This window comes from Diachasma alloeum, unplaced genomic scaffold (assembly GCF_001412515.2).
Source record: "Diachasma alloeum isolate Michigan unplaced genomic scaffold, Dall2.0 Dall_scaffold_00391, whole genome shotgun sequence".
Lineage (NCBI taxonomy): Eukaryota > Metazoa > Arthropoda > Insecta > Hymenoptera > Braconidae > Diachasma > Diachasma alloeum.
The window spans coordinates 406,565-434,410 of NW_021680530.1; the positions used below are offsets into that span (position 1 = coordinate 406,565).

The 27,846-nt window shown below is 36.9% G+C and overlaps 1 protein-coding gene across 2 annotated transcripts in view; it reads right to left on the reverse strand.

Moving 5' to 3' along the window:
• The window catches only part of LOC107041908 (homeobox protein homothorax), a 326,462-nt gene that overhangs the window by 281,883 nt on the left and 16,733 nt on the right, over nt 1-27,846 (reverse strand). For both annotated transcript variants that reach the window (XM_015262721.1, XM_015262720.1), the window contains exons 3-5: nt 26,485-26,626; nt 15,754-15,804; nt 3,239-3,289 (exon numbers count right to left, since the gene is read on the reverse strand). In XM_015262721.1, coding sequence (XP_015118207.1) covers nt 3,239-3,289; nt 15,754-15,804; nt 26,485-26,626 — 244 coding nt within the window. The remainder of the gene's footprint in view (nt 1-3,238; nt 3,290-15,753; nt 15,805-26,484; nt 26,627-27,846) is intronic.

Genomic DNA, 27,846 nt, shown 5'->3' on the forward strand with positions numbered 1-27,846 from the left:
AATCCAGCAATGGAGCCAAATTTATTTTTCCAACACTAGACCCTTCAGGATTGAGCATCAACCTTTTCCACTCTTCAGAACCAGTTTTCCACATGGATTTGGATCGACCCCTTTCCCTCAAACATTCCGGGAGCATCGACCCTCCGTTCCCTTCATCACCAATGTCAAAATATTTTCCACGTCAATGATCAAGTACAACTGATTCGTCTCAACGACTGCATGTAGGACGAATTCCTCATCGACAGGGCCTTTTCAATTCAACGAGTGCCTTCAGCAATCTATCGGCTATCTTCCATGTTTCGTCAGGATGTTACGGTGTACATGACGCGCCATGCATTTGCACTGTTAACCGCAAAAATTACAGTGGAAGACGCAGCATGAAGTGGATGATCAAATGGTGGGAATTGATTGAGATTAGTAAATCGATATGATGCCTGTGGGAATCGCTGGGTTATCGTGTGTCTGTAGTCCTCATGGGGTCCCCCGGAAACAATGTTGTAAGTCATTAAGATGAGGAATGGTCGGATCAATCCAGCAATGGAGCCAAATTTATTTTTCCAACACTAGACCCTTCAGGATTGAGCATCAGCCTTTTCCACTCTTCAGAACCAGTTTTCCACATGGCTTTGGATCGACCCCTTTCCCTCAAACATTCCGGGAGCATCGACCCTCCGTTCCCTTCATCACCAATGTCAAAATATTTTCCACGTCAATGATCAAGTACAACTGATTCGTCTCAACGACTGCATGTAGGACGAATTCCTCATCGACAGGGTCTTTTCAATTCAACGAGTGCCTTTAGCAATCTATCGGCTATCCTCCATGTTTCGTCAGGATGTTACTGTGTACATGACGCGCCATGCATTTGAACTGTTAACCGCAAAAATTGCAGTGGAAGAAGCAGCATGAAGAACCGGTTTCCATCACGGAACTCAACCCAAGGAGGAAGTAAAGCCAAGTCAATAGCTCCAGCTATTTCTTTATTTCACATTATCTGTCCTTCACCACGAACAACATTCAACAATCACCTGGGTTACAACAACTCGTGAAAACAACTGGAGTTTTATTTTCCACCGTAAATCGAAGTAGAATGTAAAATAACCTAGGTATGAGAGGTGGTGACTAGGCGTTGAGAATGTCTCGATAATCTGGAGTCACTGGCCACTGGGTGGGTTTGCAAAATAACCTAACCGGCCATCCAGGAACGTCGCTGGTGCGCATCGACAACCCAGCCGGCTCCCCCCATTGCTTGGTAAAACGTAATTATGCTAATACCCGATTGGCTTGAAAGAAAAAGGATAAAAGAGGATGGTGAATACATTCGTGGGGCTGTGGTGCAGCCGGATTGGTGAGGAAGAGTGGTATTTATGGAATCCCCTTCCTCTGCCACATCTTTTTGATCGCCACGCCACTGCATTCCGCAGGGCCAACACTATTTTGAATTTCTTTTGGGACGAGAAGAAAAAAGGGCACGACACTTTGGGCTTTGGAAGATGGTGGAATTGAAAAAAAAATGGTAGAGAACATCGTGACGCGAAATAAGATATTTGAAAAAATTTCAGACCTCGGAGACGAAAAAATAATTCTTTGAAATTGTCAAAACCCATCGTATGGCAAAAAGGGGGAAAGTTTCCCATAAACAAGTGAAAAAGAGAACGGAAAACGTGGGAAAGTCTACAAAGACTAAATGCATACATAAACCACTGATCACCATTCCAACGTTTTATCCTGTTTTCTAGTTTTGCGAAATCACAGGATCATGAATTTCCAGAGTGAATGTTTAGCCTGAGATACTATGGCCGATGGTTTTAAAGCTGAATACTAGTGAAGGTGGAGATTTAGCCCCGGGTATCAGTTTATAAGATAATCACCATAAATGAGGAAAATTGGTATGAAATTGGCTTCGATAAACTGGGCTGGACTGGTAGTTGGTTGCTATCCTATTGGCGTATACCATCCTATCCTTCGTCCATTTTTAAAACGTATTCGGACCATGAACAATTTCGATGGAAATGCGATGGATGTCCGATATTTTGTATGATAAAATATTGCCGGAGTCGATGGGGTTGAATAATATTATTGGATTAGTGCTTGGAGCGACAAGAAAATCTGGGGAAATCAGGGAATTGATGGCATTTACGATAACTCTCCGCTATGATTCGAATGTTAAGGCAAGAATTTTCGATAATTTATAGACATTGAAGAGTAGTTGAAGCCTATCAACAATTTGAGAGGAATGTGCGGCAGAATGTGTCCCACTTGATGGAAAAGGAAGATTTTGCTTAAAACTTGTCAACATTTTAGGCACAACTTCATCGAAAATCCTCAGATTGCCCATCAAACAGCTTTCGTCAGGAAAAAATGAGAACAAATTCATTCAAAATCTCTGCAAAATCAACGCGTATCAAGAATTATAGACAAAACGTGATAGAAAAGGAAGATTTGCTCAAACTTCTCAACATTTTAGACACAGCTTCATCATAAATCCTCAGACTGCCCATCAAACAGCTTTCGTCACGAAAAAATGAGGCCAAATTCATTCAAAATGTCTGCAAAATCAACGCCTATCAAGAATTATAGACAAAACGTGATATAAAAGGAAGATTTTGCTCAAACTTCTGAACATTTTAGACAGCTTCATCATAAATTCTCAGACTGCCCATCAAACAGCATTCGTCAGGAAAAAATGAGAACAAATTCATTCAAAATCTCTGCAAACTCAACGCCTACCAGGAATTATAGACAAAACCCAAATACTCAAAACCCGACAGACTCCTTTTTACAGAATCATCCGTTGGATTCCGCCAAGCGCATGTCGACGAGACAGCTAAATGACTCCACTTACACCAGCCAGTTCGAAAAATCAAAAAGGAAACATGAGCTTTCACTGCCATTACAGAAAATTGCATCTCTATACAAGGATACAAGTGAGAGACATCTTGTGTTCAGGTGTTAATAGCTCTCGACCATATCAACAATCCCCAAACGTGACCAAATAGAATCAAATGCACTCACGCACATCAACTGGCCAATACCCTCAGCAAACGAACATATTTATTTTCTTTGTGGAGGTCAGAGTGTGGGGAGGAGCCCCCCCGAGAGATTTATGATCGGACGAAAATTAACGAGCCACTTGAATTCTCCTGAATGACCTTATCAAAATCACATTGTATCAATCTTGCTGATGTGATTGATTATGTAATATCGGAAGGAGTGGGATAATGAGGGATATATTTACCTTTTCAAGCTCGAGGAGGTGAAACCGGAGGACCTGAATCGCTTGCACCATCTGCAACAAAGGTAAATAATTATTAGATTATTGTTAATTGACGCACTAGAGTAGAAGATCCCCTCGATCATCCTATTGCTATCGCGTTTTTAGACGTCTCATTGACATTGCTTTTTTCTTGAGAATATGACGCTACGCAGTCGATTTATTTCCCTTTTTTTTCGCGGCGTTAATTGACTTCGCATCCGCGCCGGAAAGAACGAACGGAATGCCCCGATACGGTTCCATGACTCGGGCTACGTTCTCCTTCAAACCCAACAAACAGAAATGAGAACAAGAACAAAGACACCGGCCTTTTGAGAATACACTTCGGTCTGTTATGTTGCTCGCCCATCGTTTCGCTGTGAAATTGTTGGAATAATTTTAGCCGTGTACTATGGGAGTTTCGATATGAGAAATGAGGATGTGAGAGACAAAATGGGGGTTATCGTTGCTTTTGTTTCGGGGGAATTCAATTAGTTAATTAAGAGAGCCCACATGGAAAAATTTATATTTTGAATAATATATAAAAAAATATATATAAAATATATATTTAATACATTTTTCAAAATATAAATTTTTATATTAACAAAAATATCAATATAAATTGATATTTTTATTAATATTAATTTTTTTAAATCATTAATAAATAATTAATTTAGATAAATAATTAATATTTTTAATAATTATTCATTTTTATTATAATGTATATCAAATATACCAAATATAGGGGAGCACGGGGCAAAATGAAACACGGGGCAAAATGAAACAGTGGGAAAATCTCGTCATCTAAAGGAGATAGGACATTTTTGACGAGGACCTTTTTTGTAGCTTGTAAAATTCTCTACAAATAAGGTTTTCATGAAAATCGCCCTATCTCCCTTAGATCACAAGATTTTCTTGCTGTTTCATTTTGCCCCACCGTCCCCTATATTTTTCATGTATTCTTTATAAATGTGAAAAATATATGGAATTGGCCCATATTTTTTTATGGGTAGAAATTTCAAATCCAAAATTCGGAATTTGTAGTATTATCTTGTGATATTTGATGAGGAAACAGTGACACATTCCAGTGCATCTGGAAGTACGATAATATAACCCCTGACGTTTAGCTTTCATGCTTATAAATAACACCATCTCCTTGTTCCAAGTCAATGTTTTTTTTTATTATATTTTTCAAGCCCTTACCCCCTCGCTTAATTAATATCACGTGATGAGCGATCGCGGCAAAACCTCGAGGCCGCATCACGCCCGAGTTGTCCATACGTGCATTTGGCTGAGTACATAAACACATGAGAATGTGTGGAGGCGTTCGAGTTTGTTCCTCTCCTCCACTTGCCCCCTTCACTCGGCTGTTTGAAGCACAGAGAAGACATTGTGTACTAACCCGGGAATCCTCGCGGGTTGGCGATGGCAGTGAAGAGGGACCAACACGATCGTCTAGAGCGTCCGATTCACGCCTCAATGTGATGCCTCGATTCCCTCAGGCTCATAACGAGATCCACTGTTCGTCATTTGTATCGCGGTAGTTGATTAAAAAATCTTGAGGTTCGATAAAAACGAGTCATTTGAGACGGGGTTGTGGGACTTCGCGGGTGGCACTAGGCAAATAAAGTATTATGTCACTAGGACCGAAAGGAGGATTCTAACCTCAATTAGTTGGGGTTTCATTCTGAAGCTTGAAGGGAGGATAAGTTTAACAAGAACGATAAAACAGCATATTATGCAACTAGGCCGCAAAGCTGGATATTTTCGAACGATTTTTTCCGTTTTCATTACTCCCGTACAATAAAGCTCAATATTTCCTCCCTGTTATAAAAAAGGAGAGGGCAAATTTCGCGTACAGATGTGATGAAATAGTATATTGTGAACCTAGGACGAAAAGTTCGATATTTTTTTACAACTGCATGATAAAATTTCAATTTTGCTTAGGGAAGGTATCAACTTTGCAGTGAAGTGTTGTAAAAATGGTTCATTCCAGTGAGGGGTCGAGGAATTTTCATTTTGAAGCTGAAAAAAATGAGTTGATCGACGGAAAAAATAAATTACAGAATTCTTTTCAACTGTTTTCTACTATTGGGTGACTAGGACGCAAAACCGGACATTTACTCCCGGTTTTTCCCCTTTTTCATTAAATATGGGGTTTTTTATTACACCTGTACAATAAACTTCAATTTTTCCTCCCTGTTATAAAAAAGGAGAGGGCAAATTTCGCGTATAGATGTGATGAAATAGTATATTGTACACCTAGGACGAAAAGTTCGATATTTTTTTACAACTGCATGATAAAATTCCAATTTTGCTTAGGGAAGGTGTCAACTTTGCAGTGAAGTGTTGTAAAAATGGTTCGTTCCAGTGAGGGGTCGAGGAATTTTCATTTTGAAGCTTAAAAAAATGAGGTGACCAATGGAAAAAATAAATTACAAAATTCTTTTCAACTGTTTTCTACTATTGGGTGACTAGGACGCAAAACCGGACATTAAATATGGGGTTTTTTATTACACTTGTACAATAAACTTCAATTTTTCCTCCCATTTATAAAAAAGGAGAGGACAAATTTCGCGTATAGATGAGATAAACTGGTGTATTTTAGGCCTAGGCCGAAAAGTCACCTATTTTTTTACATCTGCCCAATAAAATTCCTATTTTCCTATCAGAGGAAAGTATCAACTTTACGTTAAGGTATAACAAAAGTTGTTCATTATATTACAAGTGCGTAAAATTTCCCTTCTAAATCGTGCCCGCTCGTTCGTGCGTGCGCACGAAGAAAGTTTTAAAAAAATGCAGTGAAAAATTAATTTTCATTCGTAATTTAATTTTCCACCTCACCAAGTGTGAAGATACCTAATGACACACTAGTATTGACATAACTGTATGACATATCCATGATCAAATCATTAATTACCCCCGTAAATTCTCAGTGACAATCAACGCACCACCTAACACCGTTTTTCCTGTAATTTTTTATCATCGTATTCCACACCTCTCGCATTATTCACCCAGCAATAATGCGGACATTTGTCGTACTGCGGCAAAATACGTACACAACTCAACAACAATCTCAACCTGTGTTAAAACTGTAAATGTGGATTTGATGCAAGGTATACGTTTTGTATGAAAACCCTCAGTTGGTGATTTCCGAGAGGCATGAGAATCTACGACGTCGTAAATCTCCGAGTGGATCGCACTACTGGATCGATAGGAACGCCGAGTACTGATAGACGATAAATATATTGAGTACTTTGATCAGGTGAAAAAAAAAAGTAATTAAAAAACAGTAATTGCGGGAATAATTCAGTACAATTTCTGGGGACAAGTTATTAGATTTTTTGTTATTGATTGAGCCATTCATCAGCGATGAATTGGCACATTTGAACCGAAAAAATGATCTAAAAATCATTAATTAATCAGTGAAAAAAAAGGAAATTAATGTTCGAAGGAGAAAAGAATTTTGCATTGATAATGAGGGTCATTAGGGTCGAAAAAAATTCAGTGGAAAAAAATCGGAAACGTGTGAGTAAGAAAATAGAAATAAATCTCAATCCAACTAGTCACAAAACACTTTATCCACAAATGAATCGATCAATGATAATGTAAACGGCATTAAAATCAAATATTCCCAACAATGAATACTATCGGCAAATAAAACAAGCAATTTGTCAATTCAATTCATTTCACTATCACAAATTATCGTCGTTTATTTCAACGTGACGTGAGGATTCACGCCATAATATAATCATTAACGAGACTCTTTGATCGTCAATTGGCTTTTAAATATCATGCTATAAATTCGCATCGCGTGTGTTATAATGTAACGGAAGACGTGTTAATTTTTATATCCTCACCTCTATTGGATGAAAATCATGACTATAAAGAGTGAACAAAAAGTGGAAAAATTAGAATGGAAATGGAAATAATGGGAGTGAGGTGGATAGATCAGAAAGCGAATCGAGTTTATGCGTTCATCTGTCGCTGGTGAATCACCGATAGACGGAGACGACTAATGAATGGACGTTAATTGTATCAATTATCAATGAGGAAGAGACATCGGGTGAGAACAACCACCCAGATACTGTTTATATCTCTTATCGATGCAAACTTGATTTACGACTCTGGTCTTTCCTCATTTCTCACTTTTGCACGACTTTGAAATGTCTCGTTTAGTTTTACTGCTTTTTTTTTCGTTTGATGGTTCGTGCAGGTATCGCTGGGGTTCGAATGCTTTATGGAGATACAAGTCATAATGGCGATTATTATGGCATCAATATTCAATTCCTTCTGGTGGATTTTTTTTTCGGGATTTTTTTAGGCTGAAATTTTGTTGTCTTGCGGAGTGACCCTTGTAACCCTTGAAGAAGATTGGGGCCTTGCGAAATTTTTATTTTTTGCAAATAATCATTTTTCGTTGGAATAAAAATGTGAATTTTTAAGTTTGAAAAATCCTGGACCTGGTGACCCTTGAAAAAATGCGACCCTTGCGGGAATTCTGACCCTTGTAACCCTTGAAAAAAATGTGAGCCTTGTGAAATTTGTAATTCTTGCAAATAATTAGTTTTCATTGGAATAAAAATTTTAATTTTCAAGTTTGAAAAATCCTGAACCTTGTGACCCTTGAAAAAATGCGACCCTTGCGGGAATTCTGACCCTTGTAACCCTTGAAAAACATGTGACCCTTGTGAAATTTGTAATTCTTGTAAATAATTATTTTTCATTGGAATAAAAAATTTAATTTTCAAGTTTGAAAAATCTTGAACCTTGTGACCCTTGAAAAAATGCGACCCTTGCGGGAATTCTGACCCTTGTAACCCTTGAAAAACATGTGACCCTTGTGAAATTTGTAATTCTTGTAAATAATTATTTTTCATTGGAATAAAAATTTTAATTTTCAAGTTTGAAAAATCCTGGACCTTGCGACCCTTGAAAAAATGCGACATTTGCGGGAATTCTGACCCTTGTAACCCTTGAAAAAAATGTGAGCCTTGTGAAATTTGTAATTCTTGGAAATAATTATTTTTCATTGGAATAAAAATTTTAATTTTCAAATTTGAAAAATCCTGGACCTTGCGACCCTTGCGGAAATTCTGACTCTCGTGACCCTTGTCAATTTTTTAACCCTCACAAAAATTATTTCCCATTGTGACGGAAATTTGATTTTTCAAAAACCTAAAAAATTCAGACCCTTGCGGAAATGCTGACCCTTGCGACCCTTGAAAAAAAAACGTGACCCTCACCAAATTATTCAACCCTCACAAAAATTATTTAGCATTAAAATGAAAAATTAAACCTTCAAAACCCCTAAAAATTTTGATCCCCATGACCCTCACAATAATAATCTTCTTTCACTCAATAATTTCATCTCTCAACAAAAAGTGCCCTTCCGAATAATACCATCACAAAGCAGATGTTGCTTTTTGTCTCAAGGAAAAAAATCATTTGCACTTGAAGATCACGCGGCCCCGACAAAAACAACGATTCGCCGTCAATTAAATTTTTTCCACGGAGAAAAAAAAATTTAATACTGAATAATTTGTATATTTACATTACACTCGTTGCTCGTGGCACGGGCCATCAAATGCGAGTCTTGTGAGTCTTAATAGCACAAGATTTATAGTCCCCATGGAGAGAGCCCCGGACAGACGAGGACTAGACGCATGTCCACCCCTTTCAGTTGAATGTTAAAATAAAAATCCCCCCCCCCCCCGAAACAACGAGAAAAGAAGCAGTGAGAATGGGAGTTGAAGGAATGAGAGAGGCACCACAGTTTAAGAGGAAGCAGTGTCGTCTCGCCTATTACACAGTGGCCATATACGAATAAGAGGGAAGAACTAAAATGCAAAGATGGCGAGGCGATGAAAAAAAGCGCAAAACGCGAGGGAGGGAAGAATGAACCGAGGAGCGAGAGAAAAAAAAAAGGGAAATTCAGTGTGGTCGGTAGAGCGTGCATGCAGGGAGGGACTTTACTGCACCTGCATTTTTGTGAATATTTTCGGCGACATTAACGTCTTAACGAGCGCCATAACAAGGGAAAAAGGAGGAGTGAGGGCTATCAACCTGTATGCGAGGGCTATTCTATCTATCCTTGAATTATCATCATCAATGTTTCTGTAAAGGCATTAAGATATGGAGATGCCACCGAGTTATGAATTAAACCATTTGACGAAATTATTTTGAGTTTCTCCATTAATTTTTGGGCATTGAAAAAATCGGTACGTTGATCGCGATTATTTTTCAACTCAATGTGAAAGTCATTTTTCGTGAATTAGTTTTTTTTTGTTTGTTTATATCTCACATTTGAAGCAATATTAATTGTGGTATTTATGGGGAATATCCGAATTTATACTGAGAAAAAAATTACTAGAATAAAATAAAAGCTCTCTTCGAGGAAAGTAATTTTTTATCACTAGTGCGTAAAGTGAAATTTTACGGACGGTTCGCGTGATAAAAAATAGGGCTCGACACTCGTGGGAAAAGTGTCCTTTGACCCTTGGGAGAGTAGCACTCGCCTTCGGCGAGCGCTGCACACCACCCACAGGTAAAAAAACACTTTTGCGTACTTGTACCAAAATATACTATTTTCTCTCTCAATATAAGTGAATATTTGTGAACTCTACTTTTCACAAAAAAAAAGCTTCTGAATCGTCTGTAATATATTTCAATATGAGTGAGTCAAAATGTTTAACACTTTTACAACGAGTGTCTAATCCTATTTTTTATCACTTGTGCGAAAAGTGAGATTTTTGTGACGATTGCGTAAAATTCAACGTTATGCTCGCGTGATGAAAAAAAAATTCTAATTGACAATACTCGACAAAAAATCAATGAAAATGGAAAACAATATAAAAATAGTATATTTTACGATTCCGTAAAAGTGTTTTTTGGCCCGTGGGGGGTGCGTAGCTCTCGCCGAAGGCACAAGTGATGAAAAAAAAAATTCTAATTATGGAAAACAATACAAAAATAGCATATTTCGATACGAGTCCGTAAAAGTGTTTTTTAACCCTTGGGAACTGTAGCACTCGCCGAAGGCGAATGCAGAAAGTGGGATTAAAAAATCATTTTACGCCCAAGTGATGAAAAAATGATAAATACACCTAAAAAATCAACGTCCCCTCAATACTTCTTGATAAAACAGCTGAGACAAATGACCACTATCATTCACCTATTATTTTTCAACGCAAGAACCGACAATTAGCATCTCATTGGCTCATTTCTCGCGTATGCTAATAGGAATCTTATTTGAGTGGCAAAAAGAGTGAGAGAGAGTGATAACCCTTTGGGTCTCTTCCTCATCCATCCATCTTTATCCAACCCTGCCCCACCGCCGTTTCAGTTGCACGGGGGGGGGCACCCTCGCGGTCGCACTGCTCTTTTCGCTCGTTTCGTTTACGACACAGCAGTCTCAGCAACTGAGGTTGAAGAGACGAAGGATAAGAAGAAGAAAGAGACCAAGAGGCCAGTGAGACTCCGTTTATACGCCCACCTCGAGTGTCGCTCCCCCCTTTTGCACACTCTGAAGAGAGTATACCATCCTCGTGAGGCCACAGACCCTAACACACCGCAAAACCATTCGCTTTTACTCTTCAATAACAACCGTAAGAGAAATTTCTTTTGGGAGTCACATTTTTTATGTCACTCCCAGTCTAAACATTTTCGGAACGTATTTCATCGGAGAAATATCAATCGGTGATTTTTTTTTTGTCGGGCAGGAGAGAAATTAGAATCTTTGGGGAAAGCTTGTCTGAACCTTATGACAATTACGGAAAAATTTTTTTTTTTGTTATTAATTTTTGATTGTAAAGACATTTTTTACTGATTAATATTTTCGACTCTTATGAAAAAAAATTGCACAATATTTTTAGTTACAACATTTGAGCGAAATTTCTGACCCTCGTGAATTCGTTTCAAATTTTTGAATTCGATAAAATAATTTCAATTTTTTTATTTTGAATTCGGTAAAATAATTTTCAAAAAATTATGAATTTTCAATTGTTGATATTTTTTTCATCGTGAAAAACATTTACATTAATAATTAAAATTACCCTTGTGACCCTTACGAAAAAAAAATTTAATTCTAAATTTTATGAAAAAAATTTTTCTCCGCATTAAAAAAAAATTCTTTTTCATGAAAAATTTTTGAATCCGATTGCATGATAAAAGATGCTGCCCAGAAGTCTTCAACTCTTCCTCGTTAAAAACCCCAAGGGACATATCAATTTCGATACTTGACCTCTTGACTGCTTCACAAATCTGCTGACGTCTCTCAATCAAATTTTTCTCCCCCCTTTTGTCATTGTCTCTGGTCTGAAAATGCTCCGCAAAAAAAAAAAACAAAGACAGTCAAGTGAAACCCTAGAGTGTAACGATACCCCGGCGCTCAAGGACCTTGACGAGGGTGAAAGGATCATCAGGATATTGATCATGTACACCGATACACTGTTTCATGACTGTAAAAAGGAGCCCGAGAAGTGTAAGGAATATGTAATGTTAAAAATTCAACTCGGGTGGTCTTCGCGCCAGGGCTGAAGTCACCAACTAAGCGACTGCCTCCATTCAATGTCAAAAAAAGCCACCTGTATATGTGATTCGGGTATCCGCGCAAAAATTAACGTCTCGACGTCTCCTCAGCCACTCATCAACTTCAGTCTGGTTTAGCCCCCTCATTCGTGTCTTTTATTTTTTTAATTCATCAAATATCAATTTTTGGTTGTTTATTTCTGCACATGGCCGGTTTGTAAAACACGGGACTGTCTATGTCGTAAAACATAACCTCGAAAATTGAAGTGGTCTCCAGTCGATATTCTACAGCAGTCTTTATTTCGATTATTCGACAATAGGTGCCACATCTTCACTTATTTCCAAAATTTTCGGTTTTTGTGTTAAGATAAGCCATTTTGAGAAACGAATATTTAGGAAAATAAAAAAAAAAAATAACACTGGCGCAATTTTGGCTGCCAACATTGACGCAATGTCGGTAGCCGACATTAGGGTTATGTTGGCAGCCAACATTAGGGTAATGTTGTCAACCGACATGAGGACAATGTTGGCAGCCAACATTAGGGCTATGTTGGCAGCCGACATTAGGGCTATGTTGGCAGCCAACATTAGGGTAATGTTGTCAACCGACATGAGGACAATGTTGGCAGCCGACATTAGGGCTATGTTGGCAGCCGACATTAAGGCTATGTTGGCAGCCGACATTAGGGCAATATTGGCAGCCGACATTAGGGCAATGTTGGCAGCCAACATTAGGGCAATTATGGCAGCCGACATTAGTGCAATTTTGAATGTCAACGTTAGGATTATGTTGGATTCAATTTAAAATACGTCGTCATAGAAATTCCATTCGACTGCAATTTCCCACTTGATTGATAAAATATTAACAATTAAAAAATCTGAGCCAACGGAGTTTTTTCAATGGAAATTTTAAAAAAATTCTATTCCTCATAATAATTCCACATAATATCAATAATCATTTTCCACAATTCCACAACGACATTACCACGCGGAATGCCGTGTTGTCGAGTCATCCAGAGCGACCCGCGCCCCCTGCATTCGCCACCCCACCATTCCATATAGGCAAAGTTCCTGCGTCATTCTTTTTCAGGAGAGTGAGCCTTAAAAAATGGGATACCAACTGAACCCAAGAAAAAAAGGTCGACTTCAACCTTCGTAAAAAGGTCAGGAAGGCTAGTTAAAACGGCAATCCCACTTCCGAGGACAGAGAGAGGGAGAGAGAGAGAGAGAGAGGCCGAGGTACAAGACGTTAAACAGAAAGGCAATCTGCTCACCCTGATGGGACTTTTCTATTTCGCAAAATTATCCTCGAAGGTTGAAATAAGTTAAATGAGTAAACAAAAACAACGACATTTGTTTTTCTTCGATGGCTCGGGTGTATTGCACTGTGTTTAGATGCCACTTGGTCATGAAAATGCGACGGTGGGGGGGGGGGAGAGAGGATGATGAGGGAGAGGGCAAAAAATAGTGGAGGGTTTAACTCGCTTTAGCGGCTTAACGATAGTGGGACTCATTGCTCGTAGATTGCAATTTGACACGGGGAGTAATGAAGCCGGGATGGGTATTGTATTTTTATCATTTTTAAACTCATAAATTGCGGCAAATAATCAATGGAAAGTTACAAGAAAATATTATTTTTAAATCTTTTGATTCTTATAGAATTTTTTTCATCATATTACAGACCCTCAAAAAATTGTTTTTCGAAAAAATAAAAAATTTACATTTTTTAAAAATGTCAATCAACTTCTAAGTAATGTCAAAGTAATTTTTGAAGAATATAATTTGTGACCCTTCTGACCCTTCACAATTATTTCACTCCATCGATTCCCCATCGCAATTATTTGTAATTAAAATCCTCTAGTAAATAATTTATCCCTGGCTGATTGATTGATTGATTTGCCTCAAACAAGGCGTATTAGCATAATTTGAATGGAATTCTCTGGCGTTTGGTTTTGCCAAGCCAACAAGAATGATGCCGAATATTCAATACAAATGTGTGTTTCACCTTCTTTCATTCTCGCTCAAGAGCATGTCGACAACGACACACTACTCTTTACAATTTAGATGAAATCCCCGCTTTTTCCCCGAGACGCCACCGGAGACGCCGACGCCCGGAGGCATTCATATACGATGCGGATATGCATTATGCAGAGATACCCGAGTGAGACACTCTGCGGTGAAACTGCATTATATTTTACGTCTAGTCTTTCACAATTTTTTTCCCCCCTCCCTTGCTCCGGTGGATTTATTCATATTTTTTTTCGGGGGGTTGATACTGTCTAGAACAGACGGCGAGAGTCTTCAGAGGTTTTAGAGAGGATTTTTTAAAGGACGAAAACTTGAAGTAGTGTAAACATCATGTGAATTGTGAAGATTAAAATTGGAAATAAATTGTAAACGGAGGTTAATGGGAATAAAAAGATTGTGGTTGAATTTTTAGTCAATTAGCAGTCTAGTGTTAGTGGTAACTAGGGGGCGAAGCCCCTTGCTCGCTTCGCTCGACAATCCCGGGGGGCGTCGCCCCCTCACTCGCTTCGGTCGTCTACCCCGGGAGGCGCCGCCCATCGCTTGCTTCGCTCGCCGACCCGGGAGGCGTCACCCCTCGCTCGCTTCGCTCACCAACCCCGGGAGGCGCCGCCCCCTCGCTCGCTCCAACCCCCTAATGTTTTTGGCCCTCATGCCCCTTAGTTTAACTTCCGTGAACCTTGAATTGACACTCATAAACCCTGAGAATTTTTGCGTTGTCTCAACGTACAAAATTATTATATCGAAAAATTTTATGTATTAAATACCATAATTTTTTTCAACCGATTTTTTCTCCCTTTTAAATTACTTTCTTCATCTTCAATTATTAAAAAATTATAATAAAACATTTCTGATATATTTTTAGAATACTTTTCTTTCGATTAAATTTTTGTGAAAAAAAAAAACACTAAAAGAAGAAAAATAAATTTTTTTAAGTTGGTTTTTTAATTTTTTTTCCAACATCTGGGGTTTTTTGGGCTATTTAAAAATGTTATTTCCACTCAGAATTCCCCCCGAAGATAAAAAAGGTATCCGAGCCACTTGTTCCCATTATCTCCGATCAGAATAAAGAGAGACACTGAAATCTCTCGGTATTTTCGAAGGTCCTCGAGAAGAATCACCACGAGAATGGCTTGTAGTTCACTGAGGGTACAGTCGGCATTTTAACAGAAGACAGGAGAAAAAAAAATAGAGTGAGAGAGAGTGGGGCTTGGAATAAAAGGCGGCAACTGTACACTCAGGTTTACTCGGGCGCGAGGCCACTCCTCGGGGCTCTAATTACCTCAGGGCGCGCGCGAAACAGCCATCGAGCTTCAAATTATTTCCTGCTTAAGCAACACATGTTGGTGGGATATACCTTAACGAGTATTGTGGGGTCAGAGGACATTTGCAGAATTTTTTTAAAAATGTTTTTTCAATTTTCTTTTTTTTCTGAAATTGACGAAAATCATTGCAACAATTGTTCAAATATTTAAAATTAGTTGCAATTGATTAAACGAAGTGGGAAATTTTGTGAGGAAATTTTCAAAACTGAAATTATGAAGAATAATAATTTTTCAACTTGAAAAATTAATGTAATTGGAAAATTTTGAAATTTTGACATTTGGAAATTTTTTGAAAATAATTATCTTTTTTTTTCAAATGAACAAAAATAATTACAATTCTTGAAATTTTTCAATTGAATTTAAATTAATAAAACAAACTAATGAAATTAATTTGTTTGCAATTCTCGGAACTTTGCAATAACAAAAAATACGATTTTTTTTCAACTTTCATAATTGATTTTAATCGATTAACAAAATAGAAAAAATTGGAAAAATATTTTTGTATTTTTTTTCAATCCCAAAACGTTTTTTTTTTCAAAATTGAAAAAAGATGTTTTAAATGATTGAATTTCATTTTTTCAATTCCTAAAATTAATATAATTGGATAAACCTTTGACTTACCAACGAATCAACCTCCGGGTCTGCAATATAATATGGTTTCTCTTGTCTGATCTGTAAAAATAAAAAACAAATTCCGTTAGAAACCTGAATAATTTAATTTTCAAAAATTTGGGAATTGGTTAAAAAAATGTAAGTGTTGGCATTACGCTCTGATTCATGATAATTGCAGTGTTTTCATGACGAACAAACGACGAACAAACGATTCCTCAGACGGAGGGAAGAAATAAAAAAATTATTAAAATTCTCCTGAGGTTGAATTTCCGCAGGGATCCCACTAATTTATTTATTTATTAAAATTGCTGTGTAAATCCAATTAATCCACTCGAAAGCAAATTGCTAATTTATTAGCAAAAAACTATACTATAGTTTAAACTTAAACTTTAAATTTTCAGTTTTATTATAGTATAAACTAAACTAAAATAATATTCTCTGAATGAGAATCTCATTTCCATTTCTCCCCTGAAAAATTCATTTGTTAAACGAATAAAAATCGAGACATCGTCTACAGTGTAAGACTTCGTAAATGCTCACAAGGAAAAATTCATATAGTTGTCTTCACTGTAGTTCCACCCCCATGATCGATGGAAGTGTGAGACAAACGGGTGTGATACAGCTTGGTAAGAATCGATTTTCAAAACATTATTCATGAGCAACAGAATTCCGAATGGGCTCCTCTGCCTCGTCGGGTGTATAGTAATGAAGGTGTCTCGTACAGTTGAGCAAAAATACTGTCAAGTTGACCGGTGCACGGGGGTAAGAACGAGATGAGGATAGAGTGGAAAAAAAAGCTGGGAGAGGAGATGAGAAAAGTGCTCCCAGGGTCTAGTTCTTGCGCACTCTCTGCCGGTGTTTTTCGATGGTCCCGGAGCGACCGCTAGCGCCAACGCAGGTAGACATACGACATTACAAATTGTAAACAGCCGTTGAATCTTTAAACATTTGAAATGTTGATTTTTCAACAGATAATGCCATTTTGTAATAATTTTATTTATTGAAAATTCTAATAATGCGGGTTTTTCAAGGGTTGAATTTATTTCTTGAGAGTTTTTATCTTTCTGACCCTATAAAATGGTTTTTTTGGGTCAAATTTTTAACCTTTGAGATTTTTTTTCATCTTTATTATTTTTTTAAATCATCAATTTTTTGAATGATTAATAAAAAAATTATTTCCCAAAAATTGTCTCGAAGTTTTCTGACCCTTATGACCTTCACAAAAATTGAGTAAAATGTCTGACCCTTCTGATCCTAAAAAAATTTTTGTAAAAAATTTATTTTTCGAAAATTTGTTATTACGAAAAAAAAATTGAGAATAAAATTTTTTTTAATGAAAAAAAAGTTGAGAATAGAATTTTTGACCTTTGTGATCCTTATTCCATCATCGATGAAGAAAGAATCAATTCTTCAAATGACTAATTTAAAAAATTATTTCCAAAAATTACCTCGCAATTTTTTGAACTTTCTGACCCTCAAAGGAAGTAAAAAAATTATTTTTCAAAAATGTGTTGTCATAAAAAAAAATTTCTTTTGAAACTGTTTTTATATGATTAAAAAACTCCTCACAATTTTCTCTAATTAAAATTCTAAAGGGACTAATGATCTAAAAATAGAAAAATTCACGAATTAGAAAATAAAGAAGGTCCAGACCCCGAAAGCCAAACAAATTGCGCTGATCCAGTGGGCGTGACGAGCATATTCCCCCGATCCACAGACATAACTCAAGTCCAGTGCCGTTAAAAATATTATTCAATAATATTTAGATAATGGTCTGCACTGGTGCGTCTGTGCGATCCAAGGGTGAACGAATGAAAATGTGTTATACTTTTCAATGTTGTGCGAGAGATTCTGCTGATAGATATACGCAGCCAGCTGCCTGGTTACACCGAAGGTCTGGGGGTTCTCTAGTTTCCCCAGCCCCCAGCCCTTTCTCGTCCTCAACAATCAAAAATTCTCGACTAAGAATGAGAGGAGGAAAAAAAAAAGACAATGGCCCAGCATTTTCCTGCGAGTTGTTCACAACTTCAATGGGAAATTTCCTCAGGGCAATAAATATTTTACAAGTCCGTATAAAGTTTAGTGGCAATTGGGGGAAAATTCTCGGTGACTTTGACCCCATGTAAAAACACTTGGGATTGCCGGAGGGTACAGTTAAATAATAGTTGAAGAGGATCATCTGGTCGTTGGAAAAGGGCCTCAAACGGTTTTACCATTTTCCCGGTAATTCCGCCTGAGAGACCCTTGTAAAATTCTAGACTAGCCTCGTTGACTCTCCATCACCCTTGAGATAACAATCCGTGACTTCGAAATTCATCAAGTGTTTGCACATTCATTCGACTTAAAACGCGAAAAAATGAGAAGAATAAAAAACCGTAAGAGCCTAATAACCGAATTTCTACTCAACAGTGACATTTCAAGTCATGAAATCATGTTCATCAAACAGTTTATTGTTATTTTTTTATTTATTTACATATTTTCCTATATTTAGGGGAGGGTGGGGTAAAACGGACACTTTAGACTTTTTTTTAAATTATTCATAACTCAGAAACAAATTGATCAATTGAGCTCAGTTTAGGCTCGTCACAAAGGGAAAGAATTCTTCTTTGTATTGAAAAAAAAAAATATTGAATTGTATCAACATTTCAACCCCTCATTAGCATTTTTAAAAAAGTCAAAAGTGTCCGTTTTACCCCAACCTCCCCTGATTGATTGACTGATTTTCGTGTGAACAACAGTCGTACATTTATATTTGTGTACTTTCCGGTAGGCTTCGATGGGCTTTTGCCTGAAGTCTTAATAAATAGCCAATAGCCAATCCTCAAATTACGTAAATCACGTAATTAGTGGAAAAATACATTTTCTCGACAAATTAATTAATCACCGAGTTGTAATACCCGAGGAGCCTCCCATCCCAATAAATCCACCATCTCCCCCCGTCCCAGTGACGTCACAAACTGGTTCGCAATCGAGAATTGCCCCACCTCGTCTGAAAGATACCTCGATTCCACTCTCTCGTGTCATATCATTGATTTACCACGAATTCCAATTAAATTCCCCGATGCTCTCCTTCAATCTCCACCCCCTCCACTCATTCTCACGGTTTATAATGCCACACTTGGTACAGTCAGGTTTCTCTAACGGTGAAAACACCTTTTCGCACACAACCGTCGCGGCCAACCCCATAAAATTGACGAGTAACGAACCTGGGCCTTCTCTCCTTTGCATAAACATACGCTCCAGAGTTATCCCAACAAATATATATTTTATCTTTATTTATGTTTATCTTTTGAATTCAATTTTTTTTCTCATCAGCTATTTTCGGAGTCTTATCAGTTGCTCGATAGGGGAATTGATGATTTGTTATCAATTGAGGAATTTTTGATAAATCCACTCCTTTTTATTTCGATCGATTGATTGAAATTTTTAATGAAAATATTTTATTTTCGAGATTAAATTAAATTTTCAAGGGAAATTGCAAATGTTCTCAAACATCTAATGACTTGTTATCAATTGGGGAATTTTTAGAAAATCCATTCCATTTGATTTCGTTCATTTGGGAAAAAAAAAAAAAAAAAAAAAAAAAAAAACCCTCGTGGCTGCTATCTTACNGTTCTGGAAACTCTTAATAGTTGAACAAAATAAAAACAAAAGATGAATGAAAGATGAAAATGAAGAATGTGTTTATTTATCATTGCTAATGTCGAGTAACTTGTGAATTTCGAATTCTAACCTACAAAAGGGACAGATAAATCGCATGGAAGTCACGCGCGTCAGCTGTTTTACCTCTCTCAATACTCGTTGGTGCCTTCTCCTCCAGTATGGCGTTTACGACGGGTTTAATGCCCCCGAAGGTGCATTCTAATTGCGCCAATAAATCCCCAATGGGGACTGTCCCGGGGTATTATAAGGTTGGCATATAACACCCAAGTGTATTTCTCCAGGTAAGAGGCAAAAGACACAACTTCCGGTGACAGAGTCGTTTTCGGTTGATGGTTCTGTTTCCACTGTCATGTTGTCCCAGTAAAGAGAGAGAGGGGGGTTTATTGGATTTGTCGGGTCGACCGGCAGGAATCAACATCTTCCTCAACGCAGTGCAAAACAAGAGGTCGAAAACATTTTTTTTTTGTGAATCTGTTTCGTTTAACTTCAAATATCCAAGAGGATGAGTAAGTTAGAGACATTTATTTGGGGAGGGTGATAATCGGAAATTTTCTTGGCTACAAAATGGCGTCAATTAAATCCCCCTAACGCTACCCGCTTCAGAGATACAACCTAAAAAGTTCAAAAGAAATTTTCATGATTTTCAGAACGAACTTCGTTGCTCAAAACGGAAATGTCCTCTGCATTTTATCTAATGTTCGAGGAACTGAACAAGTTAGAGACATTTATTTGTGGAGGGTGATAATCGGAAATTTTCTTGGCTACAAAATGGCGGCAATTAAATCCTCCTAACCCTACCCGCTTCAGAGATATGACCTAAAAAGTCCAAAACAAATTTTCATGATTTTGAGAACGAACTTCGTTGCTCAAAACGGAAATGTTCTCTGCATTTTATCGAATGTTCGAGGAACTGAACAAGTTAGAGACATTTATTCGTGGAGGGTGATAATCGGAAATTTTCTTGGCTACAAAATGGCGGCAATTAAATCCCCCTAACCCTACCCGCTTCAGAAATATGACCTAAAAAGTCCAAAACAAATTTTTATGATTTTGAGAACGAACTTCGTTGCTCAAAACGGAAATGTTCTCTGCATTTTATCGAATGTTCGAGGAACTGAACAAGTTAGATACATTTATTTGTGAAGGGTGATAATCGTAAATTTTCTTGGCTACAAAATGGCGTCAATTAAATCCTCCTAACCCTACCCGCTTCAGAGATACAACCTAGAAAGTTCAAAAGAAATTTTCATGATTTTCAGAACGAACTTCGTTGCTCAAAACGGAAATGTTCTCTGCATTTTATCGAATGTTCGAGGAACTGAACAAGTTAGAGACATTTATTCGTGGAGGGTGATAATCGGAAATTTTCTTGGCTACAAAATGGCGGCAATTAAATCCCCCTAACCCTACCCGCTTCAGAGATATAACCTAAAAAGTCCAAAACAAATTTTCATGATTTTGAGAACGAACTTCGTTGCTCAAAACGGAAATGTCCTCTGCATTTTATCGAATGTTCGAGCAACTGAACAAGTTAGACACATTTATTTGTGAAGAGTGATAATCGGAAATTTTCTTGGCTACAAAATGGCGGCAATTAAATCCCCCTAACCCTACCCGCTTCAGAGATATAACCTAAAAAGTTGAAGCCAAATTTTGGACGCCCAAAATTTTCCTGCAATCCTTCAAAAAAAAAATCGAAAAACCCCTCGAAAAATTGAACAAAACGAACGGGTGAAGCCCAGAACTGCTCTCTTGGCAGTTCACGGACGTACCCCGCAGTGAAGTGGTTGATGCAAAAGTGGAACGGGCATCTATCCCAGGTACCTCAGATGAAAAGGACCAGTGGAAGAAAGAAAACAGAGGAAAAAAAAAATTGAAAATACCTTTAAAAAAAATAGGTAGAGGGGAGTCCCTGGCACAACAATGAGCCGCCGGACTCAGCAGGATACGCCCGTGGCACGTTTTAGGCACGGCACGATGCACCGAGAACCGAGAAGGAGAGAGATAGGGGGCCTCCTGCGTCGTCTCATGCGATGCCGCGGCCCCCGAAGAGGAACCGTGGGGGGATAATGGCGTAGAAACCCCATTGAATAGATCAATTTACAATGGCACGAAATGAGCAACACACTGATGCCCTTTAACGTTCTCTCTCGCATATATATATATTTTTTTTTTCTTTTATCCTCTGTTGTTACCCCCAGTGTTATAGTACTCTCTCCCTTTTAAACATGTGCGCATGTGCATAATGGTTAAGTTTTATTCGGCTTTTTTTTCTCTCGAGTTGAGGTTATGTGTGTGTGTATGCGCGAAATAATCCGTTCGCCGCGTGCGGCCCTTTTGTCAATGGAGACTGCGGAATTATCGGGTGTATTATCTGCCCACCAACGCTGAATTTTCCACTGGGAATTCGTTTTTCAATACTCGAGGATTTTTTTTTTTTTTTTTTTTTTTTTTTTTTTTTTTTTTTTTTTTTTTTTTTTTTTTTTTTTTNGGCGCATAGCCAGGAAAATTTCCGATTCCAGACACTACAATTGAGTGTGTCTGGGTTCAATTATTGTAAAGATACTGAGAATTACGTTTTTTTTTATGTTGAGGGAGTGGTGAGGGGTAGGGGAATTTAATTGTAGAGGATTGAATCGGAAATTTCCCGGGGTGTTTAACGACGTCAATTTTATTTTGATATCGCTGCAACCACCCGAGATATCAAAGAAAAATTGAAAAATGAAAATTGACACTGGCTTAATTTTCAAAAAGAATGCTCGAAAATCCTCCAAGGCGAGACTTCTGAAACATGCGAAATATGTAGCACGTAGCGTGACGTGGGCAATAGGTATCTGGGATGTTGGGGCGACCCAGAACCCTTTGACTAGTTTCTACCTGTCTTAGTTTTCGGTACTGAAAAAAGGTGAGGGAAGAGACGAGAAAATAAAAACTAGCTCGGGCGCTCCGAGAGACCCATTGAACCACAGCTCCAACAATTCACTACTTCAGGAGCATTGACGACCGAAATAACAATTACAATTCCTCAAATAGTCTAATTTTCCATTACTCAACTAAAAAATTTGACTCCTGAATTTTTTTCTCATTTGTCTTTCAACAATTCTCTGAATGATCAATCGATTCACTGACTTTACACAATTTTTACGGATTAAGAAGTGGAATTGTTGAGGCCACTGAATCGAGAGACGACGGAAAAAAAAATTTCGTTCGTCTTATCCATATCTTCAGAGCCGAAAAAAAAAATTGCGTCAGTGGGTGAGCTTAACTCTTATCGTTATCAGGATGGCAGAGCTACTCGGGCAATAGCACCGACAACAGCTACCCGTGTTACCTGTGCTCTACATATTATCATCACAAGTTAAACTAAAATCAACTTAGTGGAATGAATGTTGCGAGATAAATGAGCCTTTCATCTCCCTCTGATACACTATTTTACCATACGAAAATTCTATTATCTCTCGAGTAATAAAGACACGAGTGTGCATACAAATGATTTTAATCCGCTGGCGTCAACACTCTTTCCTCACTGTGTAGTGAGTGGAATTTATTTTTCAAGTGGCTGAAACCAGTGGAACACTCCGATCGAATGAAAGAGAAAAAAAAGTCCCTTGAGACTGAGGAAAAATTGTTTTACGAGGGCTATCAGAGTCTTTTGTCGTGCGAAAACGATTTCACTTGACCCGTCTGCATGTGTTATCGGTAATGCGAGTCCACATTATTGACACTAGGATGAGAATGGCGGTAAAACATAATTGCATAAATATTTTTACGCCGAGTGGAAGGAAAATATAGGGGACTGCAGGAGAAATGGAGTGTTTCGGTGAGAGTGGAGGCTCCGTTGCGGGGGTTTTCGGGATTTTATGTGTTCTGTGATGCAGCGGTACCTGTGGAAGGACTACACAGATGAATCGAAGGAATGTAAACTCTCGAAATCCTCAACGCAATGGACGAAACCTGAGAACATCGATTTTTTCGTTTTCGTGAATCTGTCCCGTATTACCTCAAATTTACCGAGGAATAAAGGAGTTAGGGGCAGTTATTTGTTGATGGAGAAATCGGAAATTTTCCTGGCTACAAAATGGCGCTAAATTAATCCCTCTAGCCCTCTCCCCTCTGAAGATATCGTCAAAAAACTTCAAACGAATTACTATGACTTGCAAGAATAATTCCAATTGAGTGAAATGGAAATGTTTTTTGTATTTCCTAAATTTTTTCAAGAACTGAACAAGTTGGAGACTTTTAGTTATTGAGGGAGAAATCCGAAATTTTCCTGGCTACAAAATGGCGCCAAATAAATCCCTCTAACCCTTTTTTCTCTGAAGATATCGTCAAAAAACTTCAAACGAATTATTATGACTTTCAAGCATCATTCCAATTGAGTGAAATGGAAATGTTTTTTGTATTTCCTAAATTTTTTGAAGAACTGAACAAGTTGGAGACTTTTAGTTATTGAGGGAGAAATCGGAAATTTTCCTGGCTACAAAATGGCGCCAATTAAATCCATCTAACCCTTTTTTCTCTGAAGATATCGTCAAAAAACCTCAAACGAATTATTATGAATTTCAAGAATAATTCCAATTCAGTGAAATGGAAATGTGTTTTGTATTTCCTAAATTTTTTCAAGAACTGAACAAGTTGGAGACTTTTAGTTATTGAGGGAGAAATCGGAAATTTTCCTGGCTACAAAATGGCGCCAAATAAATCCCTCTAACCCTTTTTTCTCTCTAGATATCGTCAAAAAACCTCAAACGAATTATCATGAATTTCAAGAATAATTCCAATTCAGTGAAATGGAAATGTTTTTTGTATTTCCTAAATTTTTTCAAGAACTGAACAAGTTGGAGACTTTTAGTTATTGAGGGAGAAATCGGAAATTTTCCTGGCTACAAAATGGCGCCAAATAAATCCCTCTAACCCTTTTTTCTCTCTAGATATCGTCAAAAAACCTCAAACGAATTATTATGAATTTCAAGAATAATTCCAATTGAGTGAAATGGAAATGTTTTTTGTATTTCCTACATTTTTTCAAGAACTGAACAAGTTGGAGATTTTTAGTTATTGAGGGAGAAATCGGAAATTTTCCTGGCTACAAAATGGCGCCAAATAAATCCCTCTAACCCTTTTTTCTCTCTAGATATCGTCAAAAAACCTCAAACGAATTATCATGAATTTCAAGAATAATTCCAATTCAGTGAAATGGAAATGTTTTTTGTATTTCCTAAATTTTTTCAAGAACTGAACAAGTTGGAGACTTTTAGTTATTGAGGGAGAAATCGGAAATTTTCCTGGCTACAAAATGGCGCCAATTAAATCCCTCTAACCCTTTTTTCTCTGAAGATATCGTCAAAAAACCTCAAACGAATTATTATGAATTTCCGGGTGAGTCATATATTGACACTAGAATGAGAATACGGTAAAAAAAAATGACAGAAATATTTTTATGTGGAGTGGCGAGAGGCGGGGGAAATATGGGACAATAAAAACAATGGAGGACATTCAATTTGGACTGGAACTTTGTTTTTTGGTATGTGATGTATTCAGTGACCCAGTGGTACCTATGGAGGGAATACACACACGTATCAAAGGAATGTAGACGCTCAAAATGGTTTTTAAAAGGCTCCCTCCACCTCACATCGCTGAAATCCAACATCTCGAGTTACCTCAGAACGTGAAGTGTCCTTGGGGAATGCCACGGGGTTTTTGGTTTATAGAAGATGAAAATAATGGAGAGAATGAAGAAGAAATGAAAATAAATTCAGTGAACTATAAAAATTCCTCGGTTTTTTATTTATTGAGGTGAAATTCTTATGTGTTAAAATACAAGGATAGAGTGCAAAAAATATTTCAAAATATTTAATATTTAATATTGATTAAAAATTGAATAAATTGAAATTTTTACATTCTTTCTCTAGAAAAATTGTGAAATATGAAAAAAAAAATCTTGCAATGATTTTTTTAGGCAACAGAAATTTTTTTAAAATTCTAAAATTGAAGGATTTATTATTATTAAAGACAAATTGAAATATAAGTAAATTTTCAAGAACTAGAATTTGAAAAAAATTGAAATGTTCCCTTTTTGTGTTTTTAAAGTAAAAAAAATTGTGGAAAAAAATATAAAAATCCAATTATTATGACATGAACTTCAAGTCATAAAGAATCATGAGACAATTTTTTTAATTGAATGAAAAAAAAATCTCAACTCAAATTAATAGAAAATGAAAAATTATAATTCATTAATTTTCTTCAATTTTTTCTCCAAAAATTGAAAAAAATAACTGCAATATTTATTGAAAAATAGTATTATCATTAAATATACCTCTAAACTCCGTGAATATCAACAAAAAATGGCGGCAGAATCAAAGAAATTAATTTCTAATTTTCATTTCAGCAGCGAAGTGGTAAAAGAGTTTACGTCGACTTATCTCCCAATTGTTTTTGAGAAATATTTCCGAATCTGAGGGAGATAGCGAAATTTTCGTAATTACATTTGTTGTAGCACTCAATCGGCTCCACAAAAAAGGTTATAACAACAATTCTGCTATCTCCCTTAGATTCCGAGATATTGATTGAAAACTGGTCAATAGTCGAAATTGACTTATACCATTTTACCACTTCGCCACTGATTTCCTTTGTTCTAGAAAATCAAAAAAAATTGTAGGTTTTTACCATAAAAATGAGCTTGTTTTTCACGCTGAAATGCCACATCCCGAGATAAATCACGAATTTGTTGAGTGGTTTGAGAGGCCATCCCATGAAGAGTCAAATGGAAACGTTTTCATTCGAAACGACCATTATCCCCCGAAATGTGGAAGCACTCTGGGTTATTCAAACGGAGCAATACGACGACAGGAAGTGGCGTCGAGACGCCCATGGGGCGCGTCTCCACACTGTACGGAGGGGGGGGGGGTATATATATTTGGNGGGTATATATATTTGGAAATAGTTTTGTACAAAACACGGCATTTCCAGGGAAATAAGATTTTCCCTATCGCAGCATTTACAACATCCGTTTGTCTCTCTTCCCCATTCATCTCTCACCCAATCTCTTTTTTTTATCAATTTTTATCATCTTCTTACCTGTTTTGAGAAGACCGCAATGTCCTCGTTGAAACTCTCTGACGAACACACATCACCACCAGCTACACCCGGTTCTCTCGGTGTGCACGTTGCCAACTCACATTTTTCGAATATTAGGGCGAGTAGTGGAAACAGTGGATGTCTGCAAAAAAATGGAAAACAATATTTTAATTGTATAATTCTACTTTCATTGAAATAAAAATGAACACTTCCCTTACGAAACATTAGTTTAGGCACGAGAATTGAAAAGGCCAAGGAATTAATCATCTAATCGTCATTGTTTTGATAATTTTCATTTTTTTTTAAAGTTTTTTGTGAAAATAAAAACAATTAAAAATTAAAAGAAGTGAAATTATGGATTTTTTATTATTATTGGTGGTTTTCTGGGCGATGGAAACATGAATCAGAAGTTTTATTCATAAAAACCATTGAATAAACGAATAAATTGATGAGTAATTATCATTATTTTTAAGATTTTTATTTTTTTTACGTTCAATATGAAAACAAAAACGATAAAAAATTTAAACGAATGAAAATACATAATTGTTTATCATTCCCGTTGATTTTCTAGGCGATAGGATCATGAATCATAACTTTTATTCATGAAAACCATTGAATTTGTTATTCTAAAAATTTTTTTAGAGTGAAAATTGTCATAAAATTGATCAAATATCGAAAAATGATATTTTTTATTCTGCATTTACAATTTTTGTCACATTTTGCCCAATAAAAACACGATAATTATTGAGAAAAAACACTGAAATAATTTTTAAAAATCTCAGGGATAAAAATTTGAATAAAAATCATCAAAAAATGGAAAAAAAAATGTTAAAATGAAGAATAATGTGTCCGGGGATATTTTGACGCTTTCTGTTGTAACTTCTCCCCAAAAAAAATTAAGCGTGATTAAATTTGAACAGGGAATACCCCTGGAAGAGACGAAATTCACCGTGAAGTATATCGGAAACGCTGTTGCAGTGACTGAAAGGAGGGGGATTTCTCTCACGTTTTTTTTTTTCATCTCCCTTGCACCGGGCATTCGTATTTAGTTTTGAACAGGAGTATGTGGAAAGGCGTCGCGCACGCGGTCCGACGGAAGCCTCTCGCCAAAAGCCGTGTAGCAGCTGTTTATCGTTCGGGGTACTCTGACCCAACTTCTCTTCTTTTCTCTTCATGCCGAGGAGAGAACGTAAAATTTCAAAAATAAAAATGTGAAAATGAATTTTAAAAACAAAATCTTCCCACAAATTCAAGGAAACAAACACTTCAACTTCTAAACAATTAATAAAACGAGTGTTAACAAAACATTGGGATTCATGAAATAATTAATTTTTTAATTTTGTGAATAAGAAAATTGAGAAA